Below are 26,176 nucleotides of genomic sequence, written 5' to 3' on the forward strand. Positions count from 1 at the left end.
CTGGGATCCAGTCCTGCATCGGGCTCCCTGCTCAGCGGGGAGCCTGCTTCTCCCTCTGTCTGCCGCTCTCCCTGCTTGTGCTCTCCCTCTGACAAATAAATAAAAATCTTTTAAAAAAGATTTATCTGAGAGAGAGTGAAAGAGGTGAACACAGGGAGGGGCAGAGGGAGAGGGAGAGAATAACTTTAGCAGACTTCTTGCTGAGCTCGGCGCGGGACTTGGGGCTTGATCTCAAGACCCTGAGATCATGGCCTGAGCTGAAAGCAAGAGTCAGATGCTTAACTGGCTGCACCACCCAGGGGCCCCTTTCTTTTCTTTCCTTTTTTAAAAAAATATTTTATTTTTTAAAGATTTATTTCAGAGAGAGTGAGAGCAAGAGAGAGAGTGCGTGCATGAGCACGGGGGAGAGACAGAGGGAGAGGGAGAAGCAGAATCCCTGCAGAGCAGGGACCCCAATTCAGGACTTGATCCCAGGACCCTGAGGTCATGACCTGAGCTTAAGGCAGATGCTCAACTGATTGAGCCACTCAGACACCCCTATTTATTTTAGAGAGAGAGAGAGAGGGAGAGTGGCAGGGAGGGGCAGAGGGAGAGGGAGAGAATCTCAAGCAAACTCGATGCTCAGCTCAGAGCTGGACACAAGACTTGATTCCACAACCCTGAGATCATGACCCAAGCCGAAACCAAGAGTCAGTTGCCCAAACGACTGAGCCACCCAGGTGCCCCCTAGTTGTAAATATTTCTAAAGTTCCTTTATGATTTCTTCTTTCATCTAAGGGTTATTTAGTAATGTTAGTTTCCAAAGATGGGTTGTTTTTGTTGTTCTTTTTAGGTTTTTGGTGTTGCTAATTTTATTGTATTATGGTCAGAGATAATGCTTAATATTGATACTCTGGAAATCATCGAGGTGTTAGTGCCCTAACATGGTCTATTTTTGTAATTGTTAAGTGTAAGCATAAAAGTAGTCTTCTCCGTTTGTTAAGTGTGGGTTATACAGGAATGTGTTCTCATATATATGTTAATACATATAAATCATATATATATACAGGAATGTTTTTATATATATTAATATATAAAACATATATATATATATATATATCAAGCTTAAAAATGTATTGTTCAGGGGCACCTGGGTGGCTCAGTCAGTTAAGTGTCTGCCTTTGGTCATGATCCTGGGGTCCTGGAATCAAGCCTGTATCAGGCTCTGTGCTCGGTGGGGAGTCTGCTTCCTGCTTCTCCCTCTTCTCCCTCTCCCTCTGCCCCACCCTTGCACTCTCTCTAATAAATAAAATCTTTTAGAAAATGTATTGTTCAGTGTTCCTTAGGTGTATGTGTGTTTATGGTAGACATATCTTCCTGTCAATGAGTGTATGTCCTTTGTCTTTTGTGATCTTAAATTTTATTAACTATTGGAATGGCTATTCCAGCTTTCTTTGGGCTTTTATTAATGTGCTATATCCTCTCTTCATCCTTTCATTTTCAACATTTCCCAGTCTTTGCGTGGGTGTTGTTGGACCTTTTTTTTTTTTTAATCCAGTGAGGGTCACTGTGTTCTAAATATTTTTGTGATTGCTATTACAGTAAAACTCCTGACATCCCGTTTCATATTTTCCATTTACAGTACCTTTCTGTTCCTTTTTTTCCTATCATACTCTCACACCTAATATTTTCTTTAGGTCCCTTTTATATCACTTGTTCTGGTTTTATATTCTTTTATCTCTTATTTATTGTATTTACTTAAAATTCTTCATCTCTGTCCCAATACTTCTGCTTTGGATATTAGATGTCACTCAGTATGGTAGCCAGCCTGCGATGTAGCCCCCAATGATCCCTGCCTGCTGGTATTCACATCCTGTGTAGTTCCCTCCTGTGTTGGTTTGTGTGACCAAGAAAATACAGCAGAAGTGATGGTATGCCATTTCTGAGGTTAAGTGACGATAGACACTACAGTTCCGTCTTGTTCCTGGTCTCCTGCCTGCTTGTTGGGACCGTGTGTTGTGAGGAGCTCCAGGGAGAGGCTCAGGTGGTGAACTGAAGCCTCCTCCAACAGCCTCCTGAGTGGGCCGTGTTGGAAGTGGGTCCTTCAGCCAAACGGTCCTGTCTTCAGTCCTGACAACTTGCCTGAAACCTCAGATGTGACTGAGTCAAAGCCACCCAGCTGAGTGGCTCCCAGATTCCTGACACTCCAGAAACTGAGAAAATAAATGTTTGTTGTGTTAAGCTGCTGAGTTTGGGGGTCATTTGTGATGCAGCGGTAGATAACTCGTACATCTGGCTGCTGCCTCTCTGGAGGCAGTTATGCTGCCCGGTGTCTAGGTGTTTTGGTACTGAGCTCATGTTCCCCTGGGCAGTGGTTGTGGCCCGTACAGTGTATCGAGGGAAGGCTGAAGGCCAGACTGGACTCTGCTCAATCCCCTGGAGCTCTAAGGGTAAAGAGACATGTGGGGAGATGAGCCAGAGGGTGGGCAGCCCCAGGGACCACAGAAGAAGAGCTACCATTCTCTTCTGTTAGCACACTGTTTGACAACTCCTCTGATAGGAGTTTCATCTTTAAACCCCAAGAGGAGGCCATCTCCCTAAGTGTCACCACCAGCCCTGGTGTCTGGAGGGGGACGGGTGGAGGAATGATTGCCTCTGGCTGCTCATTTCCTCCACTCAATGGGGTTCTTGCTGCCCTGATAGTAGTCCCCCCCCAACAACTGTAAGTGCTTTGGATGATGTCTGCATTTAGGCGCAGACAAGGACCTTCCCAACACAGCAGCATGGGGGAGAGGTGAAGAGCCAGAATTTAAACCTATCCTGTATTTGCTGCCTTCAGCCATTGCCACTCAAAACGTAGGCCATTTAGAGACAGCCTTCCATTTCCCCATACGTCTCCATAGCTGTGCTGCAGTTTCTGGAATCACATTTCTCTCTGTAGTTTCTCCAGGGTTGCTTTTGGGCAAGGGAGTTGGTGGCTTGTGCTGTTTGCCACCGTGGCAGGAACTACAAGCCCCAAGTATCCTCAGGGACTGAGGTTTCTGCCCTTTAGCGTATCTGAGCTTCCTATTCACGGAAAGGACTCCTCTGACCCTCAGAGGTCCCAAGCTGCCATACACAGAATTGATATGTCTGGCCCCTCAAATATCTGAGCTCATTAATCACAGAATGTACCCAGGGGGTATCAGCTGGTGCCTGACAAAGGGAACATTTCAGGTCTTCGGAGGGCCGGATACCCTCATCTTTGGATGGCCCTTGGATGGGATATGTGTGTCTGAGCACCTTATCCGTACTTGTTAGACCCATACTCTTGGAGTACCCTGGACACAGGATGGTCTTGTCCTGCTCTTCCAGTGAAGCGAGCCCTCATCAGAGGAATGGTCAGATTCCCCTCCAATATGGGGGCATGATGAGAACCTTTTAAGGGTTCTCTCCAGCTTCATATGGCATTCTTGGGGGAGACAGATGAGAGGATGGCTGCCCCAAAGCCTCTCATCTCTGTGCCCAGTGCAGCAGCGACTTCTGGCCAGAACCTGGCATATCCAGGCCATAATCTGAAGGAACCCAGTTACCTAACCCATCACCGGCGTGTCCTTTGTGGAGGACAGCATCTGGCCCACGAAAGAATCCACCATCTGAGAAGGTAAGTGGGGAAAAAAGGGTCTTCTTTTGATCATTATCTTCCCCATAAGTAGGTGATTTCTTTTAGGGCCTGAGTTTTATCAGTGTTTGATTTGTGTGCCAACGTAAGTGGGACCGAGAAGGCTAAGGAATAGTTTCAGTTGCTAACATGGTTAAGACAGGCCCTCATGAGCTGCAAACCCAATTTACGGCTTAGAGCCCGAGACATGGCAAGGCCACGTTCCCTCGAGCTGGTCCCAAAGCAAGTGATAAGAATAGGTGCCTCAGACCCTGCCCAGGACTGCCAGCATTAGTGCCTAAGACTCACAGGGGAGGGTCTGGATCCTAGAAGTGGTGACATGTGGAATGGCAGAAGTGGCTGGCCCAACATTTCTAAGTAGCCTGTACTGTCCAGTTTGTGTAATGAGACTTGCCTTTTTGGAGTCAGGAACTCCCTGTCTCATGCCTCATTCGGGTGCCTGTCCTGAAAACGTACATTCACAGCCATAATCCAGACCCTTACCGGCAGACAGATGTGCCACAAAATAGCCTCAGGCCTCCCCCAAGCAGTCCTCGAGCTGGGCTCAGCTCACCTTCTAGAACCAATTCTCAGCACCCACTCTCCTGCCACTGGGGAAGCCAGGGCCACCCCCCACCAAGTGAGGTCAGGAGGCCCTGGGGACTCCATCTATAACAAAAACCAGAGAGAGGGCAGAGAAATACACAGACCACAGTGACCTTCATGTGTGCAAAGTACAGTTGTTAAAAACAATACAACATAAACCGAGGAAGGAGGCCGTGGCCTCCATGGGGCAGTGCCAAGGCAGAGCCCCATACTCTCAGACCTGGGGAGAAGGGGCCCTGCACTCCAACAGGTCTAGGGCTGGCAGGAGGGAGTTGGGGTCTCATGTATAGGCCCTCGTGGTAAAGAACAGAGATCTGGTGGGGCTGATGGTGGGCTGGAAGGAGCCTGATCAAGATGGGGCTGTGGCCTCAGCCCCTTCCTCCGAGTCCCACACCTCTGACTGCAGGTAATCAGCAAAGAGAGCCTTGGCCCGGCGAAGGACGCGCCCCAGGTGGTGTTTTCGCACTAGGCGGTCAAAGTGCATGGCCAGCTCATTGTAATCTAACCCGTTGCGCATGATGTGGTCGCGGTGTTCCAGCAGGATGGCAAGGCAGAGAAAGAGCATAAATGGGTTCCCCCGGCCAAATTCCTGGGGCGGGGGCAGGCCCAGTGGGGGTGGGGGTGGCAGGGACTTCCCAGGTTCTTGTGGGGAGCCCAACTCTGGCATCAAGGGGGATCCTGCAGCCACATCACCGGCAGGAGAGGCCTCTTGGGTGGATGGCGGAGATGAGGAAGATGGGGAATCGGGGTGGGAAGAGGAGGAGAGTGGGTCTGAGGAGTTCAACAAGGGCTCAGAGAGGGACTTGGAACTGATGAGGGCAGCTGGGTGGGGCAGCTGGACCAGAGGGTCCCTCCTGGAGCCCGTGTTATCCCTGAGTTGCTGGAGGTCATCCAGACTGGCTTGTCTCAGGAGACGCCCCCCGCCACCAGGCCCCTGGCTGGTCGTGACCAAGTGGTCGACAGCATCTTCGAAAGCACTGCCTCCTCCCCCAGCAGGCCTCAGCATGTGCCTCTGTCGCACGGGCCGCCCCCTGTGGCCACTGAAGCCAGTGTCTGCCACTTGGCTGGGGGGTCCAACGAGCTCTACCTCATGTTCAGGAGGATCGGGGGGCAGCGAACTCCAGGTGACCTCGAGCATGCGGAGGGCATCATCAAAGGCGAACTCGCGCTTGAGTTCAAGCAGCAACCAGCGGTAACAGAAGAACAGGTCATCGGCACCAGCTTCTTGTAGGTACTGGTAGAAGTCAGGGTCGGCATGTCGTAGCAGCAGCTTGAGGTGGGCAAACTTGGTGGCCATGGCGCGGCCATCAGGATGGAAGTTTGCGGCCAGGCGCTTCATGATGCCACAAAAGCAGACGAAGGCATGGCCTTCGTGGTCCATGACGGCGAGGATGGGTGAGGCAAGGTCGCTCATGCCCTGGCAGTAGGACACCTGCGGGTGGGTAACGGCGTAGGTGGTGAGCAAATCGTGCAGCGCCCGCAGGTGCGGGCCGTCCTCGGGCCCCGCGTAGTAGGGGTGGGCCCGGTCCGTCCGCAGCACATCCTTAAGGACCGTGCTGCGGATGAATTCCAAGTCCTCAGGGCTCGCTCGTTGTGCCCACTCACTCTTGAGCTGCTCATACTCGCGACTCTTGCGTTTCATGTAGTCCATCCGCTCGCGGCCTGTCAGCCCATCCGGGTACACGTTCAACAGGTACCGCCACACCACCTGGCCAGGGACAGAAGGGATAAGGCTGAGGTTCTACAAAAGAGCCACCACATGCCAGTGGGGATCTGTTGCCACCCACCCTGCTGCCTCGGGGCCTTTGTCTTCCTTCAGAAAAGTCAGCCTTCCGCTTCCGCCTCCCAGCCCCTCCTGGAGAGCTGGCTGCCCTGGAACGGCTCCACGCCATCCCATGACAGTGTGCTCCACTGCGTGTGTCTCATGAGCCAGTCACCACTGCAGGAGGGACGGATCCGATGAGTGACCGAGGCGGCTCACCTTTCGCAAGGAGGGCTCGACACCACCGTGATAGATCCGCAGGCGCAGCTCCTCGGGGCGGGAGAGCTGGCCCTCGTGGTTCAGGTATGTGTGAAACTCAGCATCGCTCAGGGGAGGCTTGAAGGGCTTGACATCTTCCCCATATGACCAGCTCAGCACCTGCTGGACCTTAGACAAGGTGCGGCCCACCTGTGAAGGAAGGAGGGAGAAAGGCCACCAGTCAGCTGGGCAGGCTAAGGGCAGGTGCCAACCAGCATGCTCAGAATCGGGGGTGCCAGGTCAGCCTGCCCTCCCCCTGCAGCCGGCCACCAGGTCGCTGAAACCACCTGAGAGAGGATAGACTGCGTGAAGGGCAGGGCAGCCGTCGTCAGCGATGACCTTTTCTCAGCCAGTAGCACGTCGGAACCAATGACATCCTTGGGGCTGATTATGTCCCAGTCTTCCAGCAGAGGGCCTAGGCACACAGAATGACAGGATATGAGAACAGGCGTGAGAGCCCCACACCTCAGGGCTGGGTTCGTCTCCCACCAAAGCCAGGCCACCTACGGGGCAATGAATGACTCCCACCCTCTCTTCCCATGTCATCTAAATCAAGCAAAACATAAAACCGTGAATAATTCTTTTGTGGTAACTGTCCCACAAAACGGCTCAGCAAACTCTAAGTAATAGTTATTGAGCACTTACTATGTGCCAAGTACTGTGACAAGGGCTTCACTTTAGCCAGGAAGTGTTCTGAGCCCTTTGCAAATATTGACTCATTTAATATTCACAACCTTCCTATAAGTTGGGCACTATTATTTTTTTAAAGATTTTATTTATTTGAGAGAGACAGAGAGAGAGAGTGCAAGCAAGAGCAGGGGGAGAGGGAGAGGGAGAGGGAGAGGGAGAAGCAGACTCCCCACTGAGCAGGGAGCCTAATGCCAGGCTCGATCTCAGGACCCCGAGATCATGACCTGAGCTGAAGACAGACACTTAACCAACTGAGCCACCCAGGCACCTGGCACTACTACTACTACCACTACCACTACCACCACCACCACCACCACCACCATTACTACTATAAAGATTTTTATCTCTTAGGTAACTGCCACACCCGACATGGGGCTTGAACTCACAACCCAAATATCAAGAGTCGCATGCTCCACTGACTGAGCCAGCCAGGTGCCCCCAGTTGGGTACTATTATTAACACCATTCTTTCTATGAGGAAATAGGCACAGTCAATATAAGAGAGTAGCCTAAGGCCTCACAGCTAGTAAGTGAAAGAACTAAATTTGAAGCCCAGGCCCGAAGCTCAAGAGCCCAAAATCTTTTTTTTTTTTAAGATTTTATTTATTTATTTGACAGAGAGACAGCCAGTGAGAGAGGGAACACAAGTAGGGGGAGTGGGGGAGGGAGAAGCAGCCTTCCCGCTGAGCAGGGAGCCCAATGTGGGGCTTGATCCCAGAACACTGGGATCATGACCTGAGCCGAAGGCAGACACCTAACGACTGAGCCACCCAGGCGCCCCAAGAGCCCAAACTCTTAATCTTATATTCGTGCTAATCTCCATCCCACAATTGGTACAGATTACCATGATCATTCTCATTTTGTAGATGATGACAAAAAAGGTTGGACCGATTAACAATCAGCCAAGATTCTACAGCCAGGAAACGTTAGGGCTGGCCAGATCTGAACCTTGTTTACCTTACTCCAAAGCCCAGACAGATTTTTAGGAGAGGTATTTGTGGAACATCGATTTCGTGTATATTACACAGAGGAAATAGTACTATGCTGACTCTACCCAGTTCTGGCCCTTGGAACATCAGAGGTCTAGCCCTTCCCTCTCTTCCTTACTTGCCCTCACATCCTTTCTTCCCACCCGAAATGTGATGTGATGGCTGAAGTGGCAGTGGCCACGTGAAGGAAGTTCAAGAGACTTAAGAGATATCAGCCCTGGCGCCACAGAGCAGCTAAGCTGACAACAGCGATGTCCAGTGGATTTCAAACTCTACTATATGAACAAATCAACTTTAATTTGTTTAAGCCATCGTCATTTGCAGGCCAATGCTGTCCCTAAGCGGCCTGTCCATGGAGTCCACTTTACCTTCTCCCACAGAGCTGAGGGAGGAGCAAACCCTAGGTCATATTTGGATGTCACTGCCTCTCCCTGGATGTCTCATAGAGCACTGAGAACGTACGGAGTCCAAAAGAAGAGCCCAAGATCCACTCTGGACAGGACTTCTTCCTCTGCTCCCCTATCTGTTCATTTGCTTGATCCAGAAACCTGAGAGTCATCTTTGCCGCCTCCCACTCTCTCAACTCCCAGGGCCAAACTGTCACTAAGCCCTGTGGTTTCTGCATGCAAAACATACTTCAATTCCACCTCTTTTCTCATCTCTGCCTTGTCGCCTGTCTGAGCCACCACGTCTCTCCCTTGAAACTGCCTCTTTGCTCCTCTCCACTCTCTCCCAACAGCTTCCAGAGTGGTACTTTGGAAACAAAGTACATACTTTGCAAACAAAGTATGAAAACACTTAACAGGCAAAATGAAGAAGGTCAAACTAATGGTCTGAAAGACCAAACAGAAGAACCCCTTCAAGATGGAGAGCTAGAGCTTGACAATTTGAGTGAAAATGTAAAGAGACCTGGAGGACAAGTCCAGGAGACCTAAGATGAAAGTAGTTCTGTTCCTCAAGCAAGAAGACAGTGGCTTGCCATGCCCACAGAGTACTGAGAAGAAAGCCTTGAGATGCAAGGGCCCCCCACCCAGCCGAGACAGTACACATCTATCATGGCCAAAGAAAGACATTTTTGGTCATTGGAGTACATTCAAGGCATGCACCTTGTTGGAGAACAATAAGTTCTCTAAGCAAATGACTACTGAATGACTACCAGGGCTCCAAGTGGGGTAAGGCAACAGGGATGGTAAATGGTGACAGGCCACGAGTTTTTAATATGTGTAGTCAAACGTGAAATGACAAAGGTACTGTGATTGGGACTTTGTAATATTAAGTGTTACTTAGGATCCCTGAAACATAAGTGTCCTACTATAAAGAAAATATGATAGCCTGGAATTTAAAAAGAAATTATTATCTATCTATCTATCATCTATCTATCTATCTATCTATCTATCTATCTATCTATCTATCTAAAGAAATTACTATCTAACCTATCTATCTATCTATCTATCTATCTATCTATCTATCTATCTATCTATCTAAAGAAATTACTATCTAACCAAAACCCAGAAATTAAAGGTTAGGGATCAGAGTAAAAATAAGAATTAAAAGTGTTCCAAAGCTTCCATTTCAAGGGCGTGGGAGGGTGGGAGAGACTGGAGGGAAAAAGATTTCACTGTCAATTGCATAAAATAAATATAAATCCTGGTACAGGGTTTTGGTGAGAGACATACCTAAAACTAAGTGACAAAGGCTGGAAGTTGAAGACACCTAAAGGCACTCCTGGCAAACACCAACCATGTGAATGTCAGAAAAAGCACCACTCGAGGCCAAAAGTATTACAGGAAAAGAATGACATTCTATATTGATTTTAAAAAAGAAAGAACCCATTAATAGAATGGGCAAAGGATTTCTATGAGCACAAACTCATCCAGTGGCAAAGCCTGATCTGAACTGCCATAAGACTATACACAGTCTTTCTATAACCTACTAAGTGTGAATGCGTACACATTTCCCCGGAGAAGCATCCAAATTTTTCATTATGGGGTGCTGTCCCAGGCCCTGCCTGTGGTATTACATAATTAGGCGCTATGAGTACTACATTTTCCTATAATATTGTCAAACTTCCCAAACCCTAAATTAGTATATAAATTCTGTGCAATGCCAATCAGAAATCTAATGGGGTTTTTCCTGGAACGGGATAAACATTATTTAAGGATCATATGGAAAAATTCACATTTAAGAATAGTTAAGGAAAAGAAGAGCCAAGAAAAAGAAGAGTGGGAGGATGGCAATGCTTGCCTTGCCTTATTAAAATTAACCACAAAACCACTGTGATAAAAATATGGCGTTAGCACAGCAATAGACAAATGGAGCCAACCGGTGGAATGCGGTAAAAAGCCCAGAAATAAATCCCAAGTACACGCGGGAACTCAGTGTATGATAAAAGTGTCATTTCAAATCAGCGTAAACATGGTGGTTCTTTAATAAATGATGCTGGCATAACTGACTGTTTATCCGGCATTTTTTAAAAGAACCAGGTGTACTTATCACAATGTTCACAGAGTAGAGATTTACATGTAAAAAAAGAAAATAAGCACATTAGAAGAAACCGTAGGAGAATATTTGTATAAGCTTGTGGATGGGGAAGATGTTCCAAAGTAAGGGGAGATACTCAGAAATCATAAAGAAAGAGATAGGTATTATGTATAGACGGCATACAAATTTTAGTTTTCAGGGGGGCGCCTGGGTGGCTCAGTCGTTAAGCGTCTGCCTTCGGCCCAGGGCGTGATCCCAGGGTCCTGGGATCGAGCCCCACATTGGGCTCCTCTGCTGGGAGCCGGCTTCTTCTTCTCCCACTCCCCCTGCTTGTGTTCCCTCTCTCGCTGACTGTCTCTCTGCCAAATAAATAAATAAAATCTTCAAAAAAATTTAGTTTTCAGTAGGACAAAAAAAAAAAAGACTGTAAGCAAAGCCGTAAAACAAAAGATAAGCTGGGAAAAAAATATCTGCAGTACATATGACAGAAAGAGGATTCATATCGCAACTGTACAAATTGGTTGAAGGTCTAGGCTTGGTAATCTTCCATTTGTAGAGGTGGCAGAAATGGACTTCTTCCCAGAAAAGAGGGACTGGCCAATCCAAGTTGTCACAACATGCCTGTTGCTTTCACAGTCATGAACATGATCACAAGAACGTCAGGGATAATATTTATTATATATATATATATATATATATATATATATATATATATATATATATATATATATATATATATATATATATTATAGCCCCATCTATTGGATACTTACAAACATACAGCTTGAGACCATTTATATTAAACACATACCATTTGTGTATATATACAAACATGAATATACTTATGTTTATATGTGGATAAATGTGTGTGTATGAGTAAGTAAAGGAACTGCAAAATTACACATCAAGCTAATAATGTGGTTCCTGAAGGGCAAAAGGGTAGGGAATCGAGATTAGGCGCAGTGCGGGACGCCTGGGTGGCTCAGTCTGTTAAGCATCTCCCTTCGGCTCAGGTCATGATCCTGGGGTCTTGGGACTGAGCCCCACATTGGGCTCCCTGCTCAGCAGGGAGTTTGACTCTCCCTCTCCCTCTGCCCCTCTCCCCAGGCTACTGCACTCTCTCCCTCTCTCCCCCTCTCAAATAAATAAATAAAATCTTAAAAAAAAAGTTAGGCACTAACTTCAGTGATTTAGTGGTTCCAGGGGACTTCAGCATTATTTGAAATGTTTTCATTTTTCATAAAGAAAATGTATTACTAGGTAATTAAAAAATTAATTTCTTTAAAAAAATGCAACTTCAATCAAATTCCCATTAGGATTTTAATGGACCGATAAGCTAATTCTATTAAATGAAATGAACAGTAAGCGCACAAGAATATTTAAGAAAAAAATTTAAAAAGGAAAACATTAAAACCTATCATAAAGAAATGTGATTAAAACCACCTGGAACTGGTTTGGATTTAGCAAAGAGATGCACCTAACAGGACCAGGAATTCAGAAACAGGTTTGTTTACCAAATGCAGGAATATGGTAAATGACACAACAGTAGGAAAAGAACGGACTCATCAATAACTGGGAAGATGATTCTCTAAAAAGATAGTGTTTAAATAGCTTTTGCCAAGTCGAGAGGGGTCTGTGTCTCTGCTTTATTGGCATTCCTCTTAGTTCTTTTTATTTATTTAATTTTTAAAAAGATTTTATTTGTTTATTTGACGGGCGGGGGGAGCACAAGCAGGGGGAGCAGCAGGGAGAGGGAGAAGCAGGCTCCCCACTGAGCAAGGAGCCTGATGTGGGGCTTGATCCCAGGACCCCCGGATCATGACCTGAGCCGAAGGCAGACGCTTAACTGACTGAGCCACCCTGGCACCCCTGTATTCCTCTGAGTTCTTACGGAGTTGGGGTTTTCTTCCTGTTTATTAGCTGCGCAGATTTGATTTCTTTACTGAAACAGTGCTACTGTGTCTGTTCTGCAGGTGAGGGAACCAAGGCGTGGGGAATTAGTTAAGTGACTGAGCTAAGCACACAGGCCTACTCTGGCAGAAGTTCCTGTCTCTGGCTACCTGTCTTTGCCACTTGTCTCTCTCCCATCTCTGTCGCTTTTGCCTTGACTCGTTTTCCTCTCCCTCTCTCCACCTCTTGCTCTTTTTCTCAAGGCTGCCAATCTTAACAAGCCCACAATTTCACAGAATCAAATGGTTAAAAGCAAGGAATCTGGAGCTAGTTCAGCCACCATCTGGGTTCAAATCCTGCTCTTCCACTCACTGTCTGTGTGACACACACAAGTCCTGTTGCCCTCTCTGAGCCTTGGTTTCCTCAACTGTAACATAGGGACGACCATCATGCCTACCCTCTGGGATTGCTTTGACAATCCAGTGAATAAACATTACACGTGTAGAATGGTCCTAAGTGTTCAACACATGTTAGCTATCTATAATGTTACTATGATGTCATAAAAGACCTCAGTCATCCCAACTGGGCGTGTGAATTCCCTGAGGCTGGGAACCATGTCTTCCACCCCACAACTTTTTATTTTATTACTTTTTAAGATCTTATTTATTATTTTTTTGAAGATTTACTTATTCATTTTAGAGAGAGAGAGAGAGAGAGAAACAGAGACAGAGTGGAGGGAGGGGCAGAGGGAGAGAATCTTCCAGCAGACTTCCTGCTGAGCACGGAGTCCGATGCTGAGCCCCCAACTTTTTTTATTTAAAAAAATTTCAGGGGCACCTGGGTGGCTCAGTTGATTAAGCATCTGCCTTTAGCTCAGGTCATGATCCCAGGGCCCTGGGATGGAGCCATCACATGGGGCTCTCTGCTCAGCAGGGAGCCTGCTTCTCCCTCTCCCTCTGCCTGCCGTTCCCCCTGCTTGTATGCTCTCAGTCTCTCTCTCTCAAATAAATAAATAAATTTCAAATCCATAATAAAGTTAAAAAGATGAATTCATTGCGTATCCATACATCCTTCATCTAGTTCCCCATTCATATTTTTTGCCACACTTGCTTCATCTTGCTCTCTCTGTATAGATACATATTGTTTTTTAAAAAAGATTTACCTACTTATTTCAGAGAGAGAGCAAGAAAGAGTGTGCACAGTTGGGGGGAGGAGCAGAGGAAGAGAAAATGCTTGAGCAGACTCCCCACAGAGCGTGGAGCCTGATGTGAGGCTTGATCCCAGGACCCTGAGATCATGACCTGAGATGAAATCAAGAGCTGACCGCTTAACTGACTGAGCCATCCAAGCACCCCAATATATATTATTTTTTGCTGAATTATTTGCAGACATCATGACACTTTACCCCTTAGTTCTTAACTGTGTTTCTCCTGAGAACAAGGACATCTTCCTTCAATAACCATGATACCATTACCATACCCAGAACATTTAACATTGATACAATATCATCTAATGTATGGTTTATAATCAAATTTTTTGGCCCATGTCTTAATTTATCTGTGTGCTCTGAGGGACCAATACAGGATAAGAGTCAGGGAACAAATATGAGAAGAGAGGAAGTGGCTGAGAAGACAAGGGAATAATGAATAAGAGTGTAAACAAATGAATATGAGTGCAGGATGAATGAATGAATGAATACAACCATCATTATTATATACAGCATTGTTATAGTTGTATGTTATTATAATGGAAACATACGATATTACTTTTTTTAAGTTTTTTTTTTAAGATTTTTATTTATTTATTTGACAGAGAGAGAGACAGCCAGTGAGAGAGGGAACACAGGCAGGGGGAGTGGGAGAGGAAGAAGCAGGCTCCCAGTGGAGGAGCCTGATGCGGGGCTCGATCCCAGAACGCCGGGATCACGCCCTGAGCCGAAGGCAGACGCTTAATGACTGAGCCACCCAGGCACCCCATGATATTACATTTTTATTGTTATGCTGCATTATATAATTACAAACTATATTACTAGATTATATAATAGTAAATATATGATAAATTATTGTTAAAGCTAATATTTTAATTAGCAATAATCATGCCTCGGATAAACCTCATTGGCTATGATACTGCCACTGCACTAAGCTTAAAGCTAATATTTTAAAAATATTTTTATTTTATTTTAGAAAGAGGAAGTGAGGACGAGGGAGAGAGGGGGAGAGAGAGAGAATCTCAAGCAGACTCTGCAGTGAGTGCAGACCCGGACACGGGGCTCGATCTCATGACCCCGAGATCGTGACCTGGGCCGAAACCAAGAGTTGGATGCTCAATCGACTGAGTTACCCAGGCGCCCCTAGAGCTAATATTTTTTGAGCATTCACTATGCAGCCATGCACTGTTCCAGGCATTTTACATGAATTTCCCTGTTTAATCTTCATGATGGCCCTACGATACCATTATATCTACTTTACAGGTAGAGAAATTGAGGCCCAGTGGCCAAGCCAGGATGTGGACCTAGGATACCTTCTTCCTCTCAAGCCCACTGTGAGGGAGTGTATTGTAAGGGGTGGAGTCATCCCATGGGGAAAGGATGGGTTCCAGAGCAGTGCCCCGAGGGTGCCAGGTACTCACTGTCCTCGGTGGGCCGAATGTCTACCCGCAGCTGCAGGTAAGGTTTGGAGGCGGTGGCGAAGGCTGTGCTGAGGTCCCAGTCAGACAGGAGTGAGAGGTAAGTTTCCTGCCCCAGCCGATCCCGGCCCAGGTAGCTGATGCCAAAGTTCTTCTTCCTGGACAGAGGAGGTGTGGCAGCTCTCAGGTGCCCCCAGTGCCCTGGAGGCCTCAGGGACAGTTTCCACAAAAAGCCAGGGAAGGCAGAGATGATGCTGAACAACTCTCTACACTGTGTGGGGTACTGTGCTAAGGGTTTCGGGCTGCCTGAAGTCAGAGAGTTTACCTCTACTTTGTTACACAAACACAGAAACACACACACCTGCTTATATCTAGAGGGCACACTGAAAACGTAAAATGTTGGTCCCCTCTAGGGAGGGTGACAGGGTAGTTAAGGGATAGAAGTGGGAAGAAAGCAGCCTTCCTACTGCATAAAAAATAAAGCAAGCTGGGTGTTTGTTATCTTTCACAACAAAAAATGTTTATGCAAAGAAGTCAAATAACAACCAAGAATTTGTTCTTCAGATATACTTGAACAACTATGGAATGAAGTATGTTGTGTGATAACTGTTGTAACCATGGAAACATCCTAAGTAGACATCACTTTTGTACTCTGAATTTGTTACCATGTGCATGTATTTCTCCAAAATAACAACCACAACAAAATAACCATTACACCTGCCCCCAAGAGACACCACTTTTCTTCTATCAGGTCAGCAAATTTTCCAATGTTTTCTAGTAACCAGTGTTTCTGAGGGAAACAGGCATTTTATATGCTGCTGGGGAGACTGTAAATTGGCAAAAACCTGTCTGGAGAGCATTTCGGAAACATCCACAGAAATTTTTAAAAGCACACACCCTTTAACCCAGCAATACCACTGCTAGGAATTTATCCTATGGCTAGATTTCCCCAAATATTCCAGGATATGCAAATGTGGCAGTTCACTGTGGGATTATTTGTAATAATGAAACGAACAAACAAAACCCCTACCAAAGAACAACAAAAAAGCCAAACAACCACTGTTGAGGTGGGTGGCCCCACAGTTCGTTCCCCAGCATCCCATAACTCACCCATTCAAATCAAAGGCTCGGATAAGGATGTGTTGTAATACATCAAGCGAGGTGATCTGGGGGTCGACGGCGAAAGAGCGGAACTCAGGTGACAAAAAGCTCTCACACTTCTGGGGAGAGAAGAAACAGGGTGGGCCATCAGGGGCCACATCACCACACTGAAGCAGACAGAGGGATAGGAGGCAAGGTCAGACGAGTGGTGGGCAGGGGCATGTGGAGACGGGTGTTCTGGGTCATGGTGAGGGCTTTGGTTTTTACTCTGAGTGAGGGGTAAGACTTGGAGGGTTCTGTGCAGAGGAGGGATGTGAACTGATGTAGGATTTAACAGGATCCTTCTAGCTGCTCTTAGAAGAACAGACTGGGGGGGGGGGCAAGGGAGAAAGCAGCAGTTCAGTGAGGAGGAAGCTACTGCAATAGTCCAAGCACCCAATCCTTCTTCTTTGTCCCCCACGGTTGTCAGCATCGCCATGTCCAGTCTGGCCCGCATTAAATCAATACTCAATGCTGCACCAATTTAGCACCTCTATCTACAATACTACCCTGCTTTACTCTCTTCGAAGGCAACCCCAGGGTCCTCAGAAGGTGGGCCTACAGGCTGCTGGCCAGCCTCTTTTCAGTCAGCTTTTTTGAACTTTACACTCTGGTACCACCAAACTGCTGGAAGTTAATTTGAACACATCCTGGCTCCAGGACTTTGCTTGTGCTGATCCCCATGTCTGGAAAGTCCTACCCACTTTCTTCCAACTGGCTCACCCACAGCTCAGGCATCATCTCTTTTCTGAATTCCTAAACCTCTACCTTAGAGCTTCCTGAGGTGATCTGTTTACTTCTTTCCGGAATCTACCTTCTTCTCACCAAGACCAGTGCCACCACCCTAGCCCGAGCCACCATCAGCACTTGCTGGAGCCATGGCAACAGCTTTCTTACTCAGAATACATGCCAAAGGCCCTTCACAATGTGCCCCTCTTTTACCTCATTCTTTTACCCCCTACCCACTCCTGCCCTTGCTCTCTCCCTCCAGCAATATGGGAACCTAAGGGAACATGCCAAGCTCATCCCCACCTCCCAGCCTTTGCCCTTGGTGTTCTCTCTGCTTCCACTCTGCCTCCGACATGCACATGGCTGATTCCTTTTTTATTTGGGTCTCTGCTCCTTCAATACCTCTCTAGGGACCTCCCCGCTACAACCTTGGCTAAAGTAACTCCCCAGTTCAGAAGCTTTCTCGTTATCTCTTCACAACATTCACCAGTGTCCAAAGCATCTCATTTATTTAGCTGTCTTCCCGACAAGCACGTCAGCTCATCCCGGGTGAGATTGTAAATCTGCACACAAGTGCAGTCTCAACATACATGTTAATTGACTTCAGCACCTCCTTTTCAGACACCAGCAGCCCCCCTCACTCCTCAACTATTTAAGGCCCCTCCTCCAGCCCTACGGCCCCTCCTCTTTACCCATAATCTCCACCTATCCATTCCTTAGGCCCCTACCCCCTCCATTTTCAGTCCTTACGTCCTCAGGCCCTGCCCAGCATTTCCAGGTCCAGCCTCCCCCCACCCCCGCCCAGTCCCCATCACTATCACTCTGCCCTCAAGCCTCGCCCCTCAGGTTAACACCCCAAATCTCGGGTCCCGCCCTCCAACCTGGGAGAATCACCGCCCTCCCCTCCCCTGGGCACCCCAGGAGGGCAGGCCGACCAGTTGTCAGCCTCACCTTGACTCGGACCCGTACCACCTCTCGCTCCTCCTCCTCAGCCGCCGCCGCCTGGGCTCCCCCACCAGGTGGGGGCGCTCCAGAGCCGGCCAAATCCGAGGATCCAGAGGCCGACGCCATCCCGCCGCCACCCGCCTCAGGGCGACGGTTGACCGTTGCCCCCCACCTCTATGCGCACTCTAGAGTGCGAGTGCCCGCGGCCCCACCTTGCGCCCCAGCGCAGGCGCAGAGGGCGCTGTGCGACCCTGCCCCCCCCACTGCCCCTCCCACCAGGCACAGGGTGGAGATGGCCTCTGCGCACGCGCCTAAGATGCTGTTGCCAGGTGTCCCGCCCCCAAAAGAGGTGCTTTGTGCCTCACTTCCAACAGTGCGCAGGCGCCTAATGAGGTCCCACCTCCCCCCGCCTGCGGTTTGGTTGCCTGGGCAGCTTACTTCCGGATTCACCTTCGTTTACAGTGACGACATACTCAGGCGAGAGAAGTGGGCGGGGAAAGGAACCTGCTGTGCGATGACGTCAAGCCCCACATCCCGCCCCGACTTGCCCCGTGCCTCGGCTTAACAGATGATGTCATCTATTTCAAAAGCCTGTGGCCCTCGCTTCAAATGAGTCTGCTGAATGGAAAAATAATCCTTTTTCCAGAATCTTTTAAAAAGTTTCCACTTTGTGAAAATTCATGGAGCTGTACATTTATGACTTTTGCTGTTTCTGTCTGCATATTTCTTTTTTTAAAAAAGATTTTATTTATTTGCAAGAGAGAGAGAGAGCACAAGCCAGAGGAAGGGGCAGAGGAAGAGGGAGAAGTGGACTCCCGGTGGAGCAGGAAGCCCTACACGGGGCTTGATCCTAGGACCCCGGGATCATGACCTGAGCTGAAGGCAGGTGCTTAACTGACTGAGCCACCCAGGCGCCCCTGCATGATATATTTCAATAAATAACTTACCAAAAAAGCTATTTTTATGATCTCTGGCGTTCCCAGCTTAAGTTTGCCTTCATTTTATTTAATCCTTGCAACAGGTTGAGGTCAGTCATGTTATTAAATAGTGTATGTCCACTAAATACCAGCTGAATGGCAGAACATATTTTAGACTCCACAAATGACAAAATGCATGAAGGCATTCTTCTCACTTCATTGCACATCCATCTAGTTTGGGACAAAATACAGACTGCCCTTACAAGTGTAATTTCTAACAAAGGAATCCTGTAAGATGCCTGGAGTTCAGTTATTGTTGCAGTGTTGTATGAATGCTACACTTAACATTAACTTTTTAGAGAAGTCTGCAATTCTATTTTCGTATCTTTTTTAAAAAGATTTTATTTATTTGAGAGAGGGAGAGTGAGCGAGCAATAGAGAAAGCACAAGTGGGGTGGAGGGGCAGAGGGAGAGGGAGAAGCAGACTCCCTGCTGAGCAGGAAGCCCAACTTGGGATTTGACCCCAGAACCCCAGGATCACAATCCCAGCAGACACTTAACCACCTGAGCCACCCAGGCACCCGTTTTGGTATCTTTTTAAATAATTTGTTTCCTTGGTATTAATATTAGATGTCAATTTTCTAGAAGGTATAAACAATGGAGAATTTTTTTTTGAAAGCCAGAGCAGGGTTTTTGGCACATTTCTTCTGACCCATGTGCTTGAGTAAACAACACTTCTTATGAGTCTGCTGGATTTTCTGAATGAAATTAGGAATTTGAGAGTCTGCCTCTCATTACAATCAGCATAGGGTGGGATGAGCGAAACACTAGCCTGGATTCTGGAGTTCAATCCTGATGGCACTGGAGCACAGGTTTTAAATGGGGGTATAATGGGGTCGGATGCCCGTCTTGGTTGTGGAGAGGGCCTTGGATGGAGAGACTTACTGGAAGCAAGGAGATAAAAAAGGAGGTCCTTGTCATAGTTCTGGGGAGAACTTTCTCTATCATTTTTTTAAATTCTTCCATTCAACAAATACAAAGTGTATGCCAGGTGGTCTACATATATTAATTCATTTAATCTGCATAAAAATCCAATGAGGTAGGTACTTTTATTAGAATTTTACATGAGAGCACTGAAGGTCAGGGAGAAACAGGCTCGAGGTCAAAGGGATAGTAAGTGGCACAGAAATTAAGTGCAATGGACAGAAGGTGGCTGTGCCTGGCTTTGGCTTTAACAATGAGGCATTTCTCAAAAGCTATACTGTAGGCTTGATTAGAACCAGGATTTGAACTGAAGTCCTGCTCTGCACAGGTCACCAGGAGCCAGTCCACAGGTATCTGAGTTTTTTCATTCTTTGTCATCTCCTCAAAATTCCTCAAGTACCCATTTGTTTTATGACTCAAGGTCTATGAGGTTAATGACACAGAGACTATGGGAGGAGTGATGGGGGTGGGTCTACAGAGTGAGGGTATCTGTGCGGTAAATGATGGGAATCTGTGGATACATGATAGGTGGTCTGCAGGATGATAGGATGTTGGGTGAGTGATGAAAGATCTGTGGGGTAATTGGGGACCTGTGGGGTATGAGGTGACAAATTCTGCAAGGTGAGTTATGGGGGTTTGTAGGGTAAGTAATGATAGCCTATGGGGTAAATGATAGGGGATTTGTGGGGAGACTGAGAGGGTCTGTGCTATACATGATGGGGGGGGGGCTATGGGGTGAGTCATGGGGTTGTAGGGTATATGACTGGAGGTCTGATGGGGTAAGTTATAGGATATGTGAAGTGAGTGATGGGTCTTGTGTGAGTTTTGTGGGGTGTCTGGGATGAGTGATGGGGATCTTTAGGGTAGTGATGGATGTCTATGGGGTGAGTGATGGTGGACGTCTTTGGAGTAATGGGGGAGTCTGAGGTGAGGAAAGATCTGTGGAGTTTTTGATGGGGTGTCTGTGGAGCACCTGATCAGGAGACAAGAGGTTGAGTAAACTGAAGAACTTACAGATTTGGAAAGTTCTCAGCCTGTCCATATTACAAAAAATGACAAAAGTGTGTTCTGGAGAGAACACCAAAAGTGTGAGTGGATGATCACTTCTTAAGAGAGATAATAGGTGTCTCATGGATCTAATTAGTCATCATGGGACTCTGTGGGGTCAGTGATAGGGGGTTTGTGAGCTTATAGATTAGAGGTCTAAGTGATGATAATGGGGGGCCTATGGCTGAGAGAACGGTGCTCTGTGAAATGAGTGAGTGAGGGAGGGTTTGTGGGGTCAGTCATAGGGCAACTCTGGAGTTAGTAATTAAAGATCTCTCAGTGTTAGGGTCAAGATCTTTTATTTCCTGATTTTGAAAACTACCACCATCATGGCCCTTCTAGTTTCTTCTATACCTTTGTCCCAGTGGCTCCCGGCCGTAGCTCCACACAGCTTCTTTCTTGACCCTGCCTCTGGCCCTTCTGGTGCTTACCCATCAACCTGAGTTTGACAGATCAATTTGCTTTGTCACTCCAAACTGTGGGACTGGCCTCTTCTTCCTGGTGGAGGGTTCCTCATTGGCCAGTGTTCAAGCCCAGCCTACTACTTCTTAGTTCAGCTTGCTCTTGGCTTTTGTGGTTTTGGTGTCCAGCATGCTCTGGGCATGAGTGAGCTGCTTTACAGAATCAAGCACAAGGATTCCAGGCAGCACCAGCCACAGGCCGTTCATGAAGACAAAGTAAAACCAGAAGTAGAGTGGGTGGCCCAGCTCCCCATGCTGGAATCCGTCCCGGTGCTCTGTTAGGAAATAGAGCACATCCCCATAGATCTGACCTGTGGGAGGCAGAAAGGGAAGGGGAAACCCAGTGAGAAGGAAAAGCTATTCCAAGGCATTTTCTAAGTCATCATTCAAGGTCTCAGAGTTCAGGATTCCCAAATTTAGAGAGCTAAGAATTCTGAAATCATAGAGCGGAAAATTTAAGGCATTAGAAAAGTAAGAATTCTCAACTCAGGAGAGTTCTTATCTCCAGAATTTAAGGAAGCTCAAAATCCTTTAATTCAAGACCGCTCAGGATTCCAGAACGAAAGAAAGCCAGCAATGTAAGAACACAAGAGGACTGAATGTCAGATGAAGGGAGCTCAGAATCCTAATCCTGGAGGATCCAGGGGCTTCCCGCCACCTCATGTAACCTTCACAGGAGACGCTGTGATGAAGGAGAAGAAGGGGAAATGAACCTTTCCCACTTGAGAACACAGACTGAGAGGGTCATGGCTATTCCAGAAACTCAGGAGGATGCCATTCAGCCTGAATCAGCCCTCGATTGGCACAATTGAGACAGGCTCCCTGCAGGGATACCCCTGTGCCTGTGGATACCCCATCAACCCCTCCAGCACCCAGCGTGGGCCCTCTCCTCACCTACAGAGACCACGAGCTGTAAGACAAAGCGGAGGGGCTGCTGGCGGAGAAAGGCGATCACCACCCATAGGCTGAGTGGTCCCCAAAGGCAAGCTGTGATGGTCTCCATGCATATTGTGAAGTTGTCACTCCTGTGGGAGGGGGAGAAAGGATTAGGGAACAGTGGCATTACTGTGATCTACCCACAGGGCACACCATTAGTGCTCCCCAACTCACCACCACCCCGAAATCAATGTAGGTCTCCCCTGATGGAGGCAAACACTTACAGGATGTATCGGCTGTCTCCCTTGGCATACTCTTTCCCTGAAGAAGGTAAGAGACATACATAAAGAATAAAGGCAAGAAAAGGAACTCAGATGTGTGAGAGCCGAGGGCCCATGTAAGATGGCTTCATAACCTCTCCATGCCTCAGTTTCCTCATCTGAGAAATGGGGTAGCTGTCTGGATTCTAGAGTGAACATATGTATACAAGATAATGTGTGCAGACCTGACACAGAACAGTAAGTAATGCTGTGATTGTCTGATATTCAATAATTGTGGAATAAAAGAAGGTTAAGTGTAGGTGATGGGGTGAGTGAAGTAGCCAGTGAGTGACTGAGTGTGTGTGAGAGAGAGAGAGAGAGAGCGCACAAGCCAGCGAGCAAGCAAGCACAAAGATGAACAGATGAGTGAATGAAAGGATGAGCAGAGAATTAATAAGAAAGAGAGACCACTCAATATAAAAATAGGGAGGAGACAAGAAGAGGTTCTTCACGAAAGAGGATTCCAAAATGGTCAATAAACATATGAAACATGCTCAAACTTTCATGAGGTATTAAGAAAAAGCAAATTAAAACCATAATGAGATAGCACTTGCATCCACTACGACTAAAATTGAAGAAACACCTGACCATACCAAGTGTTGGCGAGGATGTGGAGGAACTAGAACTCCCATATACTGCTGGTGGGAAAATAAAATGGTGCAGCCATTTTAAAAAACAGTTTGGCAGTTTTTTATAAAGTTAAACACACATCTACCATTCTTCTCCTCCATATTTACCCAAGAGAAATGAAAGCAGATTTCCACACAGACTTGTGTCAGATCAAAGTGTTATATAAGAATAGCAGTTTTATGGGCGCCTGGGTGGCTTGGTTGGTTAAGCATTTGCCTTCGGCTCGGGTCATGATCCCGGAGTCCTGGGATCGAGTCCTGCGTCTGGCTCCCCGCTCAGTGGACAGTCTGCTTCTTTCTCCCTCTCCCCCTGCCCCTCCACCCTTCTCATGCACTCGTGCGCTCTCTCTCAAATAAATAAATAAAATCTTTGGGAAAAAAAGAATAGCAGAAAAAGAATTTATTCATGAGGCCAAAAGGAATATTATTTATAATAGCAAAAGATTGGGGGTGCCTAGGTGGCTCAGTTGGCTGAGCGTCTGCCTTCGGCTCAGGTCATGATCCCAGAGTCCCGGGATCAAGCCCTGTGTCAGGCTCCCTGCTCAGCGGGGAGTCTGCTTCTCCCTCTCCCTATGCTTGTTCTCTCTCTCTTTCTCTCTCAAATAAATAATAAAATCTTAAAAAAAAAGGATCGGAGGGAAATACCCAAAAATACTGGACAAGTCAAATAATTCTATAACATCTATGCTTTGAAAGCTTTTTATGAACCGATGAGGAGTGACCACGTTGGAAAAAAGCAAAGTTCATTGGTATATATACCATATTATCATTTGTTTGCACAGAAGGGGAAAAAAAACAATGATGATGATGATGATGATGATGATAATGATAAACAGTTATGGCATCTACTGTCTGCCAACACTGTTCTTAAAGTCTTTTTAAAGATTTATTTATTTATTTGAGATAGAGAGAGAGAGCATGAGGGGGAGGAGCAGAGGGAATCTCAAGTGGACTCCATGCTGGGCTCAGAACGTGATACAGGGCTCGATCTCATGACCCCAAGATCATGACCTGAGCCAAAACCAAGAGTCAGACGCTTAACCGTCTGTGCCACCCAGGCGCCACTGCCAACACTGCTCTAAGTGACTTACATATATTTGGGTATTACCATTATCCCTCTTTTACAAATAGCAAACTGAGGCTTATCTGTGTAATTTTATGTAAATAAACCCTGGAAAAAAACATATAAAATTATTAACATTGGTTAATAACCAGAGAAACTCGGTGGACAGAAGGTAGATTTTCACTGCACACCTCTTTAAATGGTTTTTTTGACCCATATGAATATATATCCAATAAAAAAGTTGAATAAATTTTTAAAATAAATTAATGTTAGAGTTGGTGGGTGGACAAACATCTAAGCCAATCCCTGCCCAGAAAATTCCCTCCCACAGCAAATCAAAGAACTCAGGACTCACAGAGTTGGGACAAGAAAGCTTGGTCTCCAAGTAGGTCTTCGTGGTAGAGGCTGAACCAGCCCTCAATCACCATGTGAATGAACCCACACACTGCAAACCAGCACAGGGACAGTCGCCGCCAAGTCCCCAGGGGGACGACCGCAGCACGACTTGACAACAGCCATGTGGTCACAACCAAGACCCCAGACACAGAGAAGAGGCCGGCCAGGAGATGCCAAGTGGGGAAGTCATTAGGCACAAAGTTGTCCAGCCTCAGGTGCCGAGGCCAGTACGGGTGCAAGGGGCTGGCGTTGGTGGTCATGTCTTTGTAGGCTGATGGCTGTGTGTGGATAAGGAGAAAGGAAAAAAAAGAGAAAAACGTGAGCAAATAGAAAACACAGAATGAGATCATAAAATCAAATCCAAATAATTATCACAAGAAATGTAAATGGACTAAAATTATCAGTTAATAGACTGGATTAAAAATAATCTAATTATACACTGTTTTAAAATAATGACTGTAAGTCTGTTCCAGTCCTCCAAGAGTCCTATGATATGGAAGACACAGGAACCAGGCCAGGTTCTAGCCCTTATTGGTCACAGTCTGGTGGGCAGACACAAGAACCAGACTAGGTCCCAGCTCTCATTGGTCATGCCCTGGTAGGGGACATACAGAGGCCAGGCGTGGTCCCCGCCCTCAGGGGCCAAAGTCGGCTGGGGGAGACACAGCGACCAGGCTGGGTTCCACTGCAGGGGTCAGGGTCTAGCATTTTTCAACAGAAAGCTATTCCCTCCCTCGTAGTCCTGGAAACTGCAGGACAAAAGACAGAAAACTAATCAGAACTACAGCCCTCAGGTTCAGCGTGTGGAAAGCCAGACCCTTCCTGAAATCGCATAAGGCCACCAACCTGCGAGAAAAAGAAGAAAGCGGAAGGCAGTGCTCTTGCACGCAGTTCTAAACAGGAAAACGAGGGTCAAATACAGAGACCACCAATTAGAATTAGAGGCCTCTGGGCCAGCTGCCCAATGAGAAGGCAGATCTTCTGTCGTCCGGACAACCGCACGGTAGCAGGGGGTCTCGCGCAGGCGCGCAGGGTGAGCGGTGGGCGTGGGTGGGGGTATGTATGTGTGTGTGTGTGTGTGTGTGTGTGTGTGTGTGTGTGTGTGTGTGTGTGTGTGTGTGTGCGCGCGCGCGCGCGTGGGGCGGGGGGAGGAAGGATCTAGCGCCGGCGTCGAGGGCCAGCTGTTTAGCAGTTGAGAGCTAGGGGATGGAGTGGCAGGCTGGGTGGAGGACACTTACCAGCGGCGTGATCGCGGCGGCGTCGCTCACAGACTCCGGGATCTCCCTAGGCTAGCTCGCGGGCTGAGGAAAAACCTTCGTTGCGACTTACCCCTCAGGTTCCTCACCTTATGGAGCGGGCCAATGGGGGGGCTGGGAAGGCGGCCACAGTGCTGCTCCTAACCAATAGCAGCTCTCTGTGTGCCGCCGGCCCCGCCCCCATGCGTGGTGCCATTTTCGCTGTTGGTTGAGACCCAGTCAGGAGCTGCGGGAAGGCAGGGACCCGCCAAGGTTGGTGGGCGGTTTGGGGCTGCACCCCGTACGCAGCGATTGCTGGCTTCAATTTCCCTGTCCCATTGTCAGTCAGTCGTATTGGAAACCGGCTGTTTATCTTCCTTATCTGCTGTCCAGTTGGCATTGCTCTGTGTTCGCTCACCTTTGCTCTCGTTTTTTAGGCAATTAGTGAGTTCCCGGACCAGTCTTCAATCCTAATGCCCGAACCCGCAAGGAAACTAAATACGACAGGCAGATCA

The 26,176-nt window shown here is 47.3% G+C and overlaps 2 protein-coding genes and 1 pseudogene across 3 annotated transcripts; all 3 read right to left on the bottom strand.

Annotated features, from left to right (window-relative positions):
* Positions 1-4,320: 4,320 nt before the first annotated feature.
* On the bottom strand, positions 4,321-17,960 carry TBC1D25 (TBC1 domain family member 25). Its single transcript, XM_045790393.2, has 6 exons — positions 17,740-17,960; positions 16,030-16,139; positions 14,923-15,077; positions 6,533-6,660; positions 6,207-6,395; positions 4,321-5,933 (listed from the first exon to the last, which is right to left on the bottom strand). The coding sequence occupies exons 1-6, from the start codon at positions 17,857-17,859 to the stop codon at positions 4,575-4,577; spliced, it is 2,061 nt and encodes a 686-aa protein (XP_045646349.1). The 5' UTR covers positions 17,860-17,960; the 3' UTR covers positions 4,321-4,574.
* On the bottom strand, positions 14,315-14,438 carry LOC123787602 (U4 spliceosomal RNA; annotated as a pseudogene).
* A 1,780-nt stretch (positions 17,961-19,740) lies between the features above and the next one.
* Positions 19,741-25,786, bottom strand: EBP (EBP cholestenol delta-isomerase). Of its 2 annotated transcripts, none has more exons than XM_045790392.2 (5): positions 25,665-25,786; positions 24,386-24,704; positions 22,303-22,339; positions 22,037-22,167; positions 19,741-21,453 (listed from the first exon to the last, which is right to left on the bottom strand). In XM_045790392.2, exons 2-5 carry the CDS (start codon positions 24,684-24,686, stop codon positions 21,230-21,232), a joined length of 693 nt encoding a protein of 230 aa, XP_045646348.1. In that variant the 5' UTR covers positions 24,687-24,704; positions 25,665-25,786; the 3' UTR covers positions 19,741-21,229. The 2 variants fall into 2 exon arrangements, with proteins under 2 accessions (XP_045646348.1, XP_087716400.1); XM_087860274.1 differs by lacking the exon at positions 25,665-25,786 and adding an exon at positions 25,273-25,410.
* Positions 25,787-26,176: the final 390 nt, after the last annotated feature.

The sequence above is a fragment of the Ursus americanus genome, chromosome X (genome assembly GCF_024610735.1).
Source record: "Ursus americanus isolate L20-20 chromosome X, mUrsAme1.1.p, whole genome shotgun sequence".
NCBI classification, from domain to species: Eukaryota; Metazoa; Chordata; class Mammalia; order Carnivora; family Ursidae; genus Ursus; species Ursus americanus.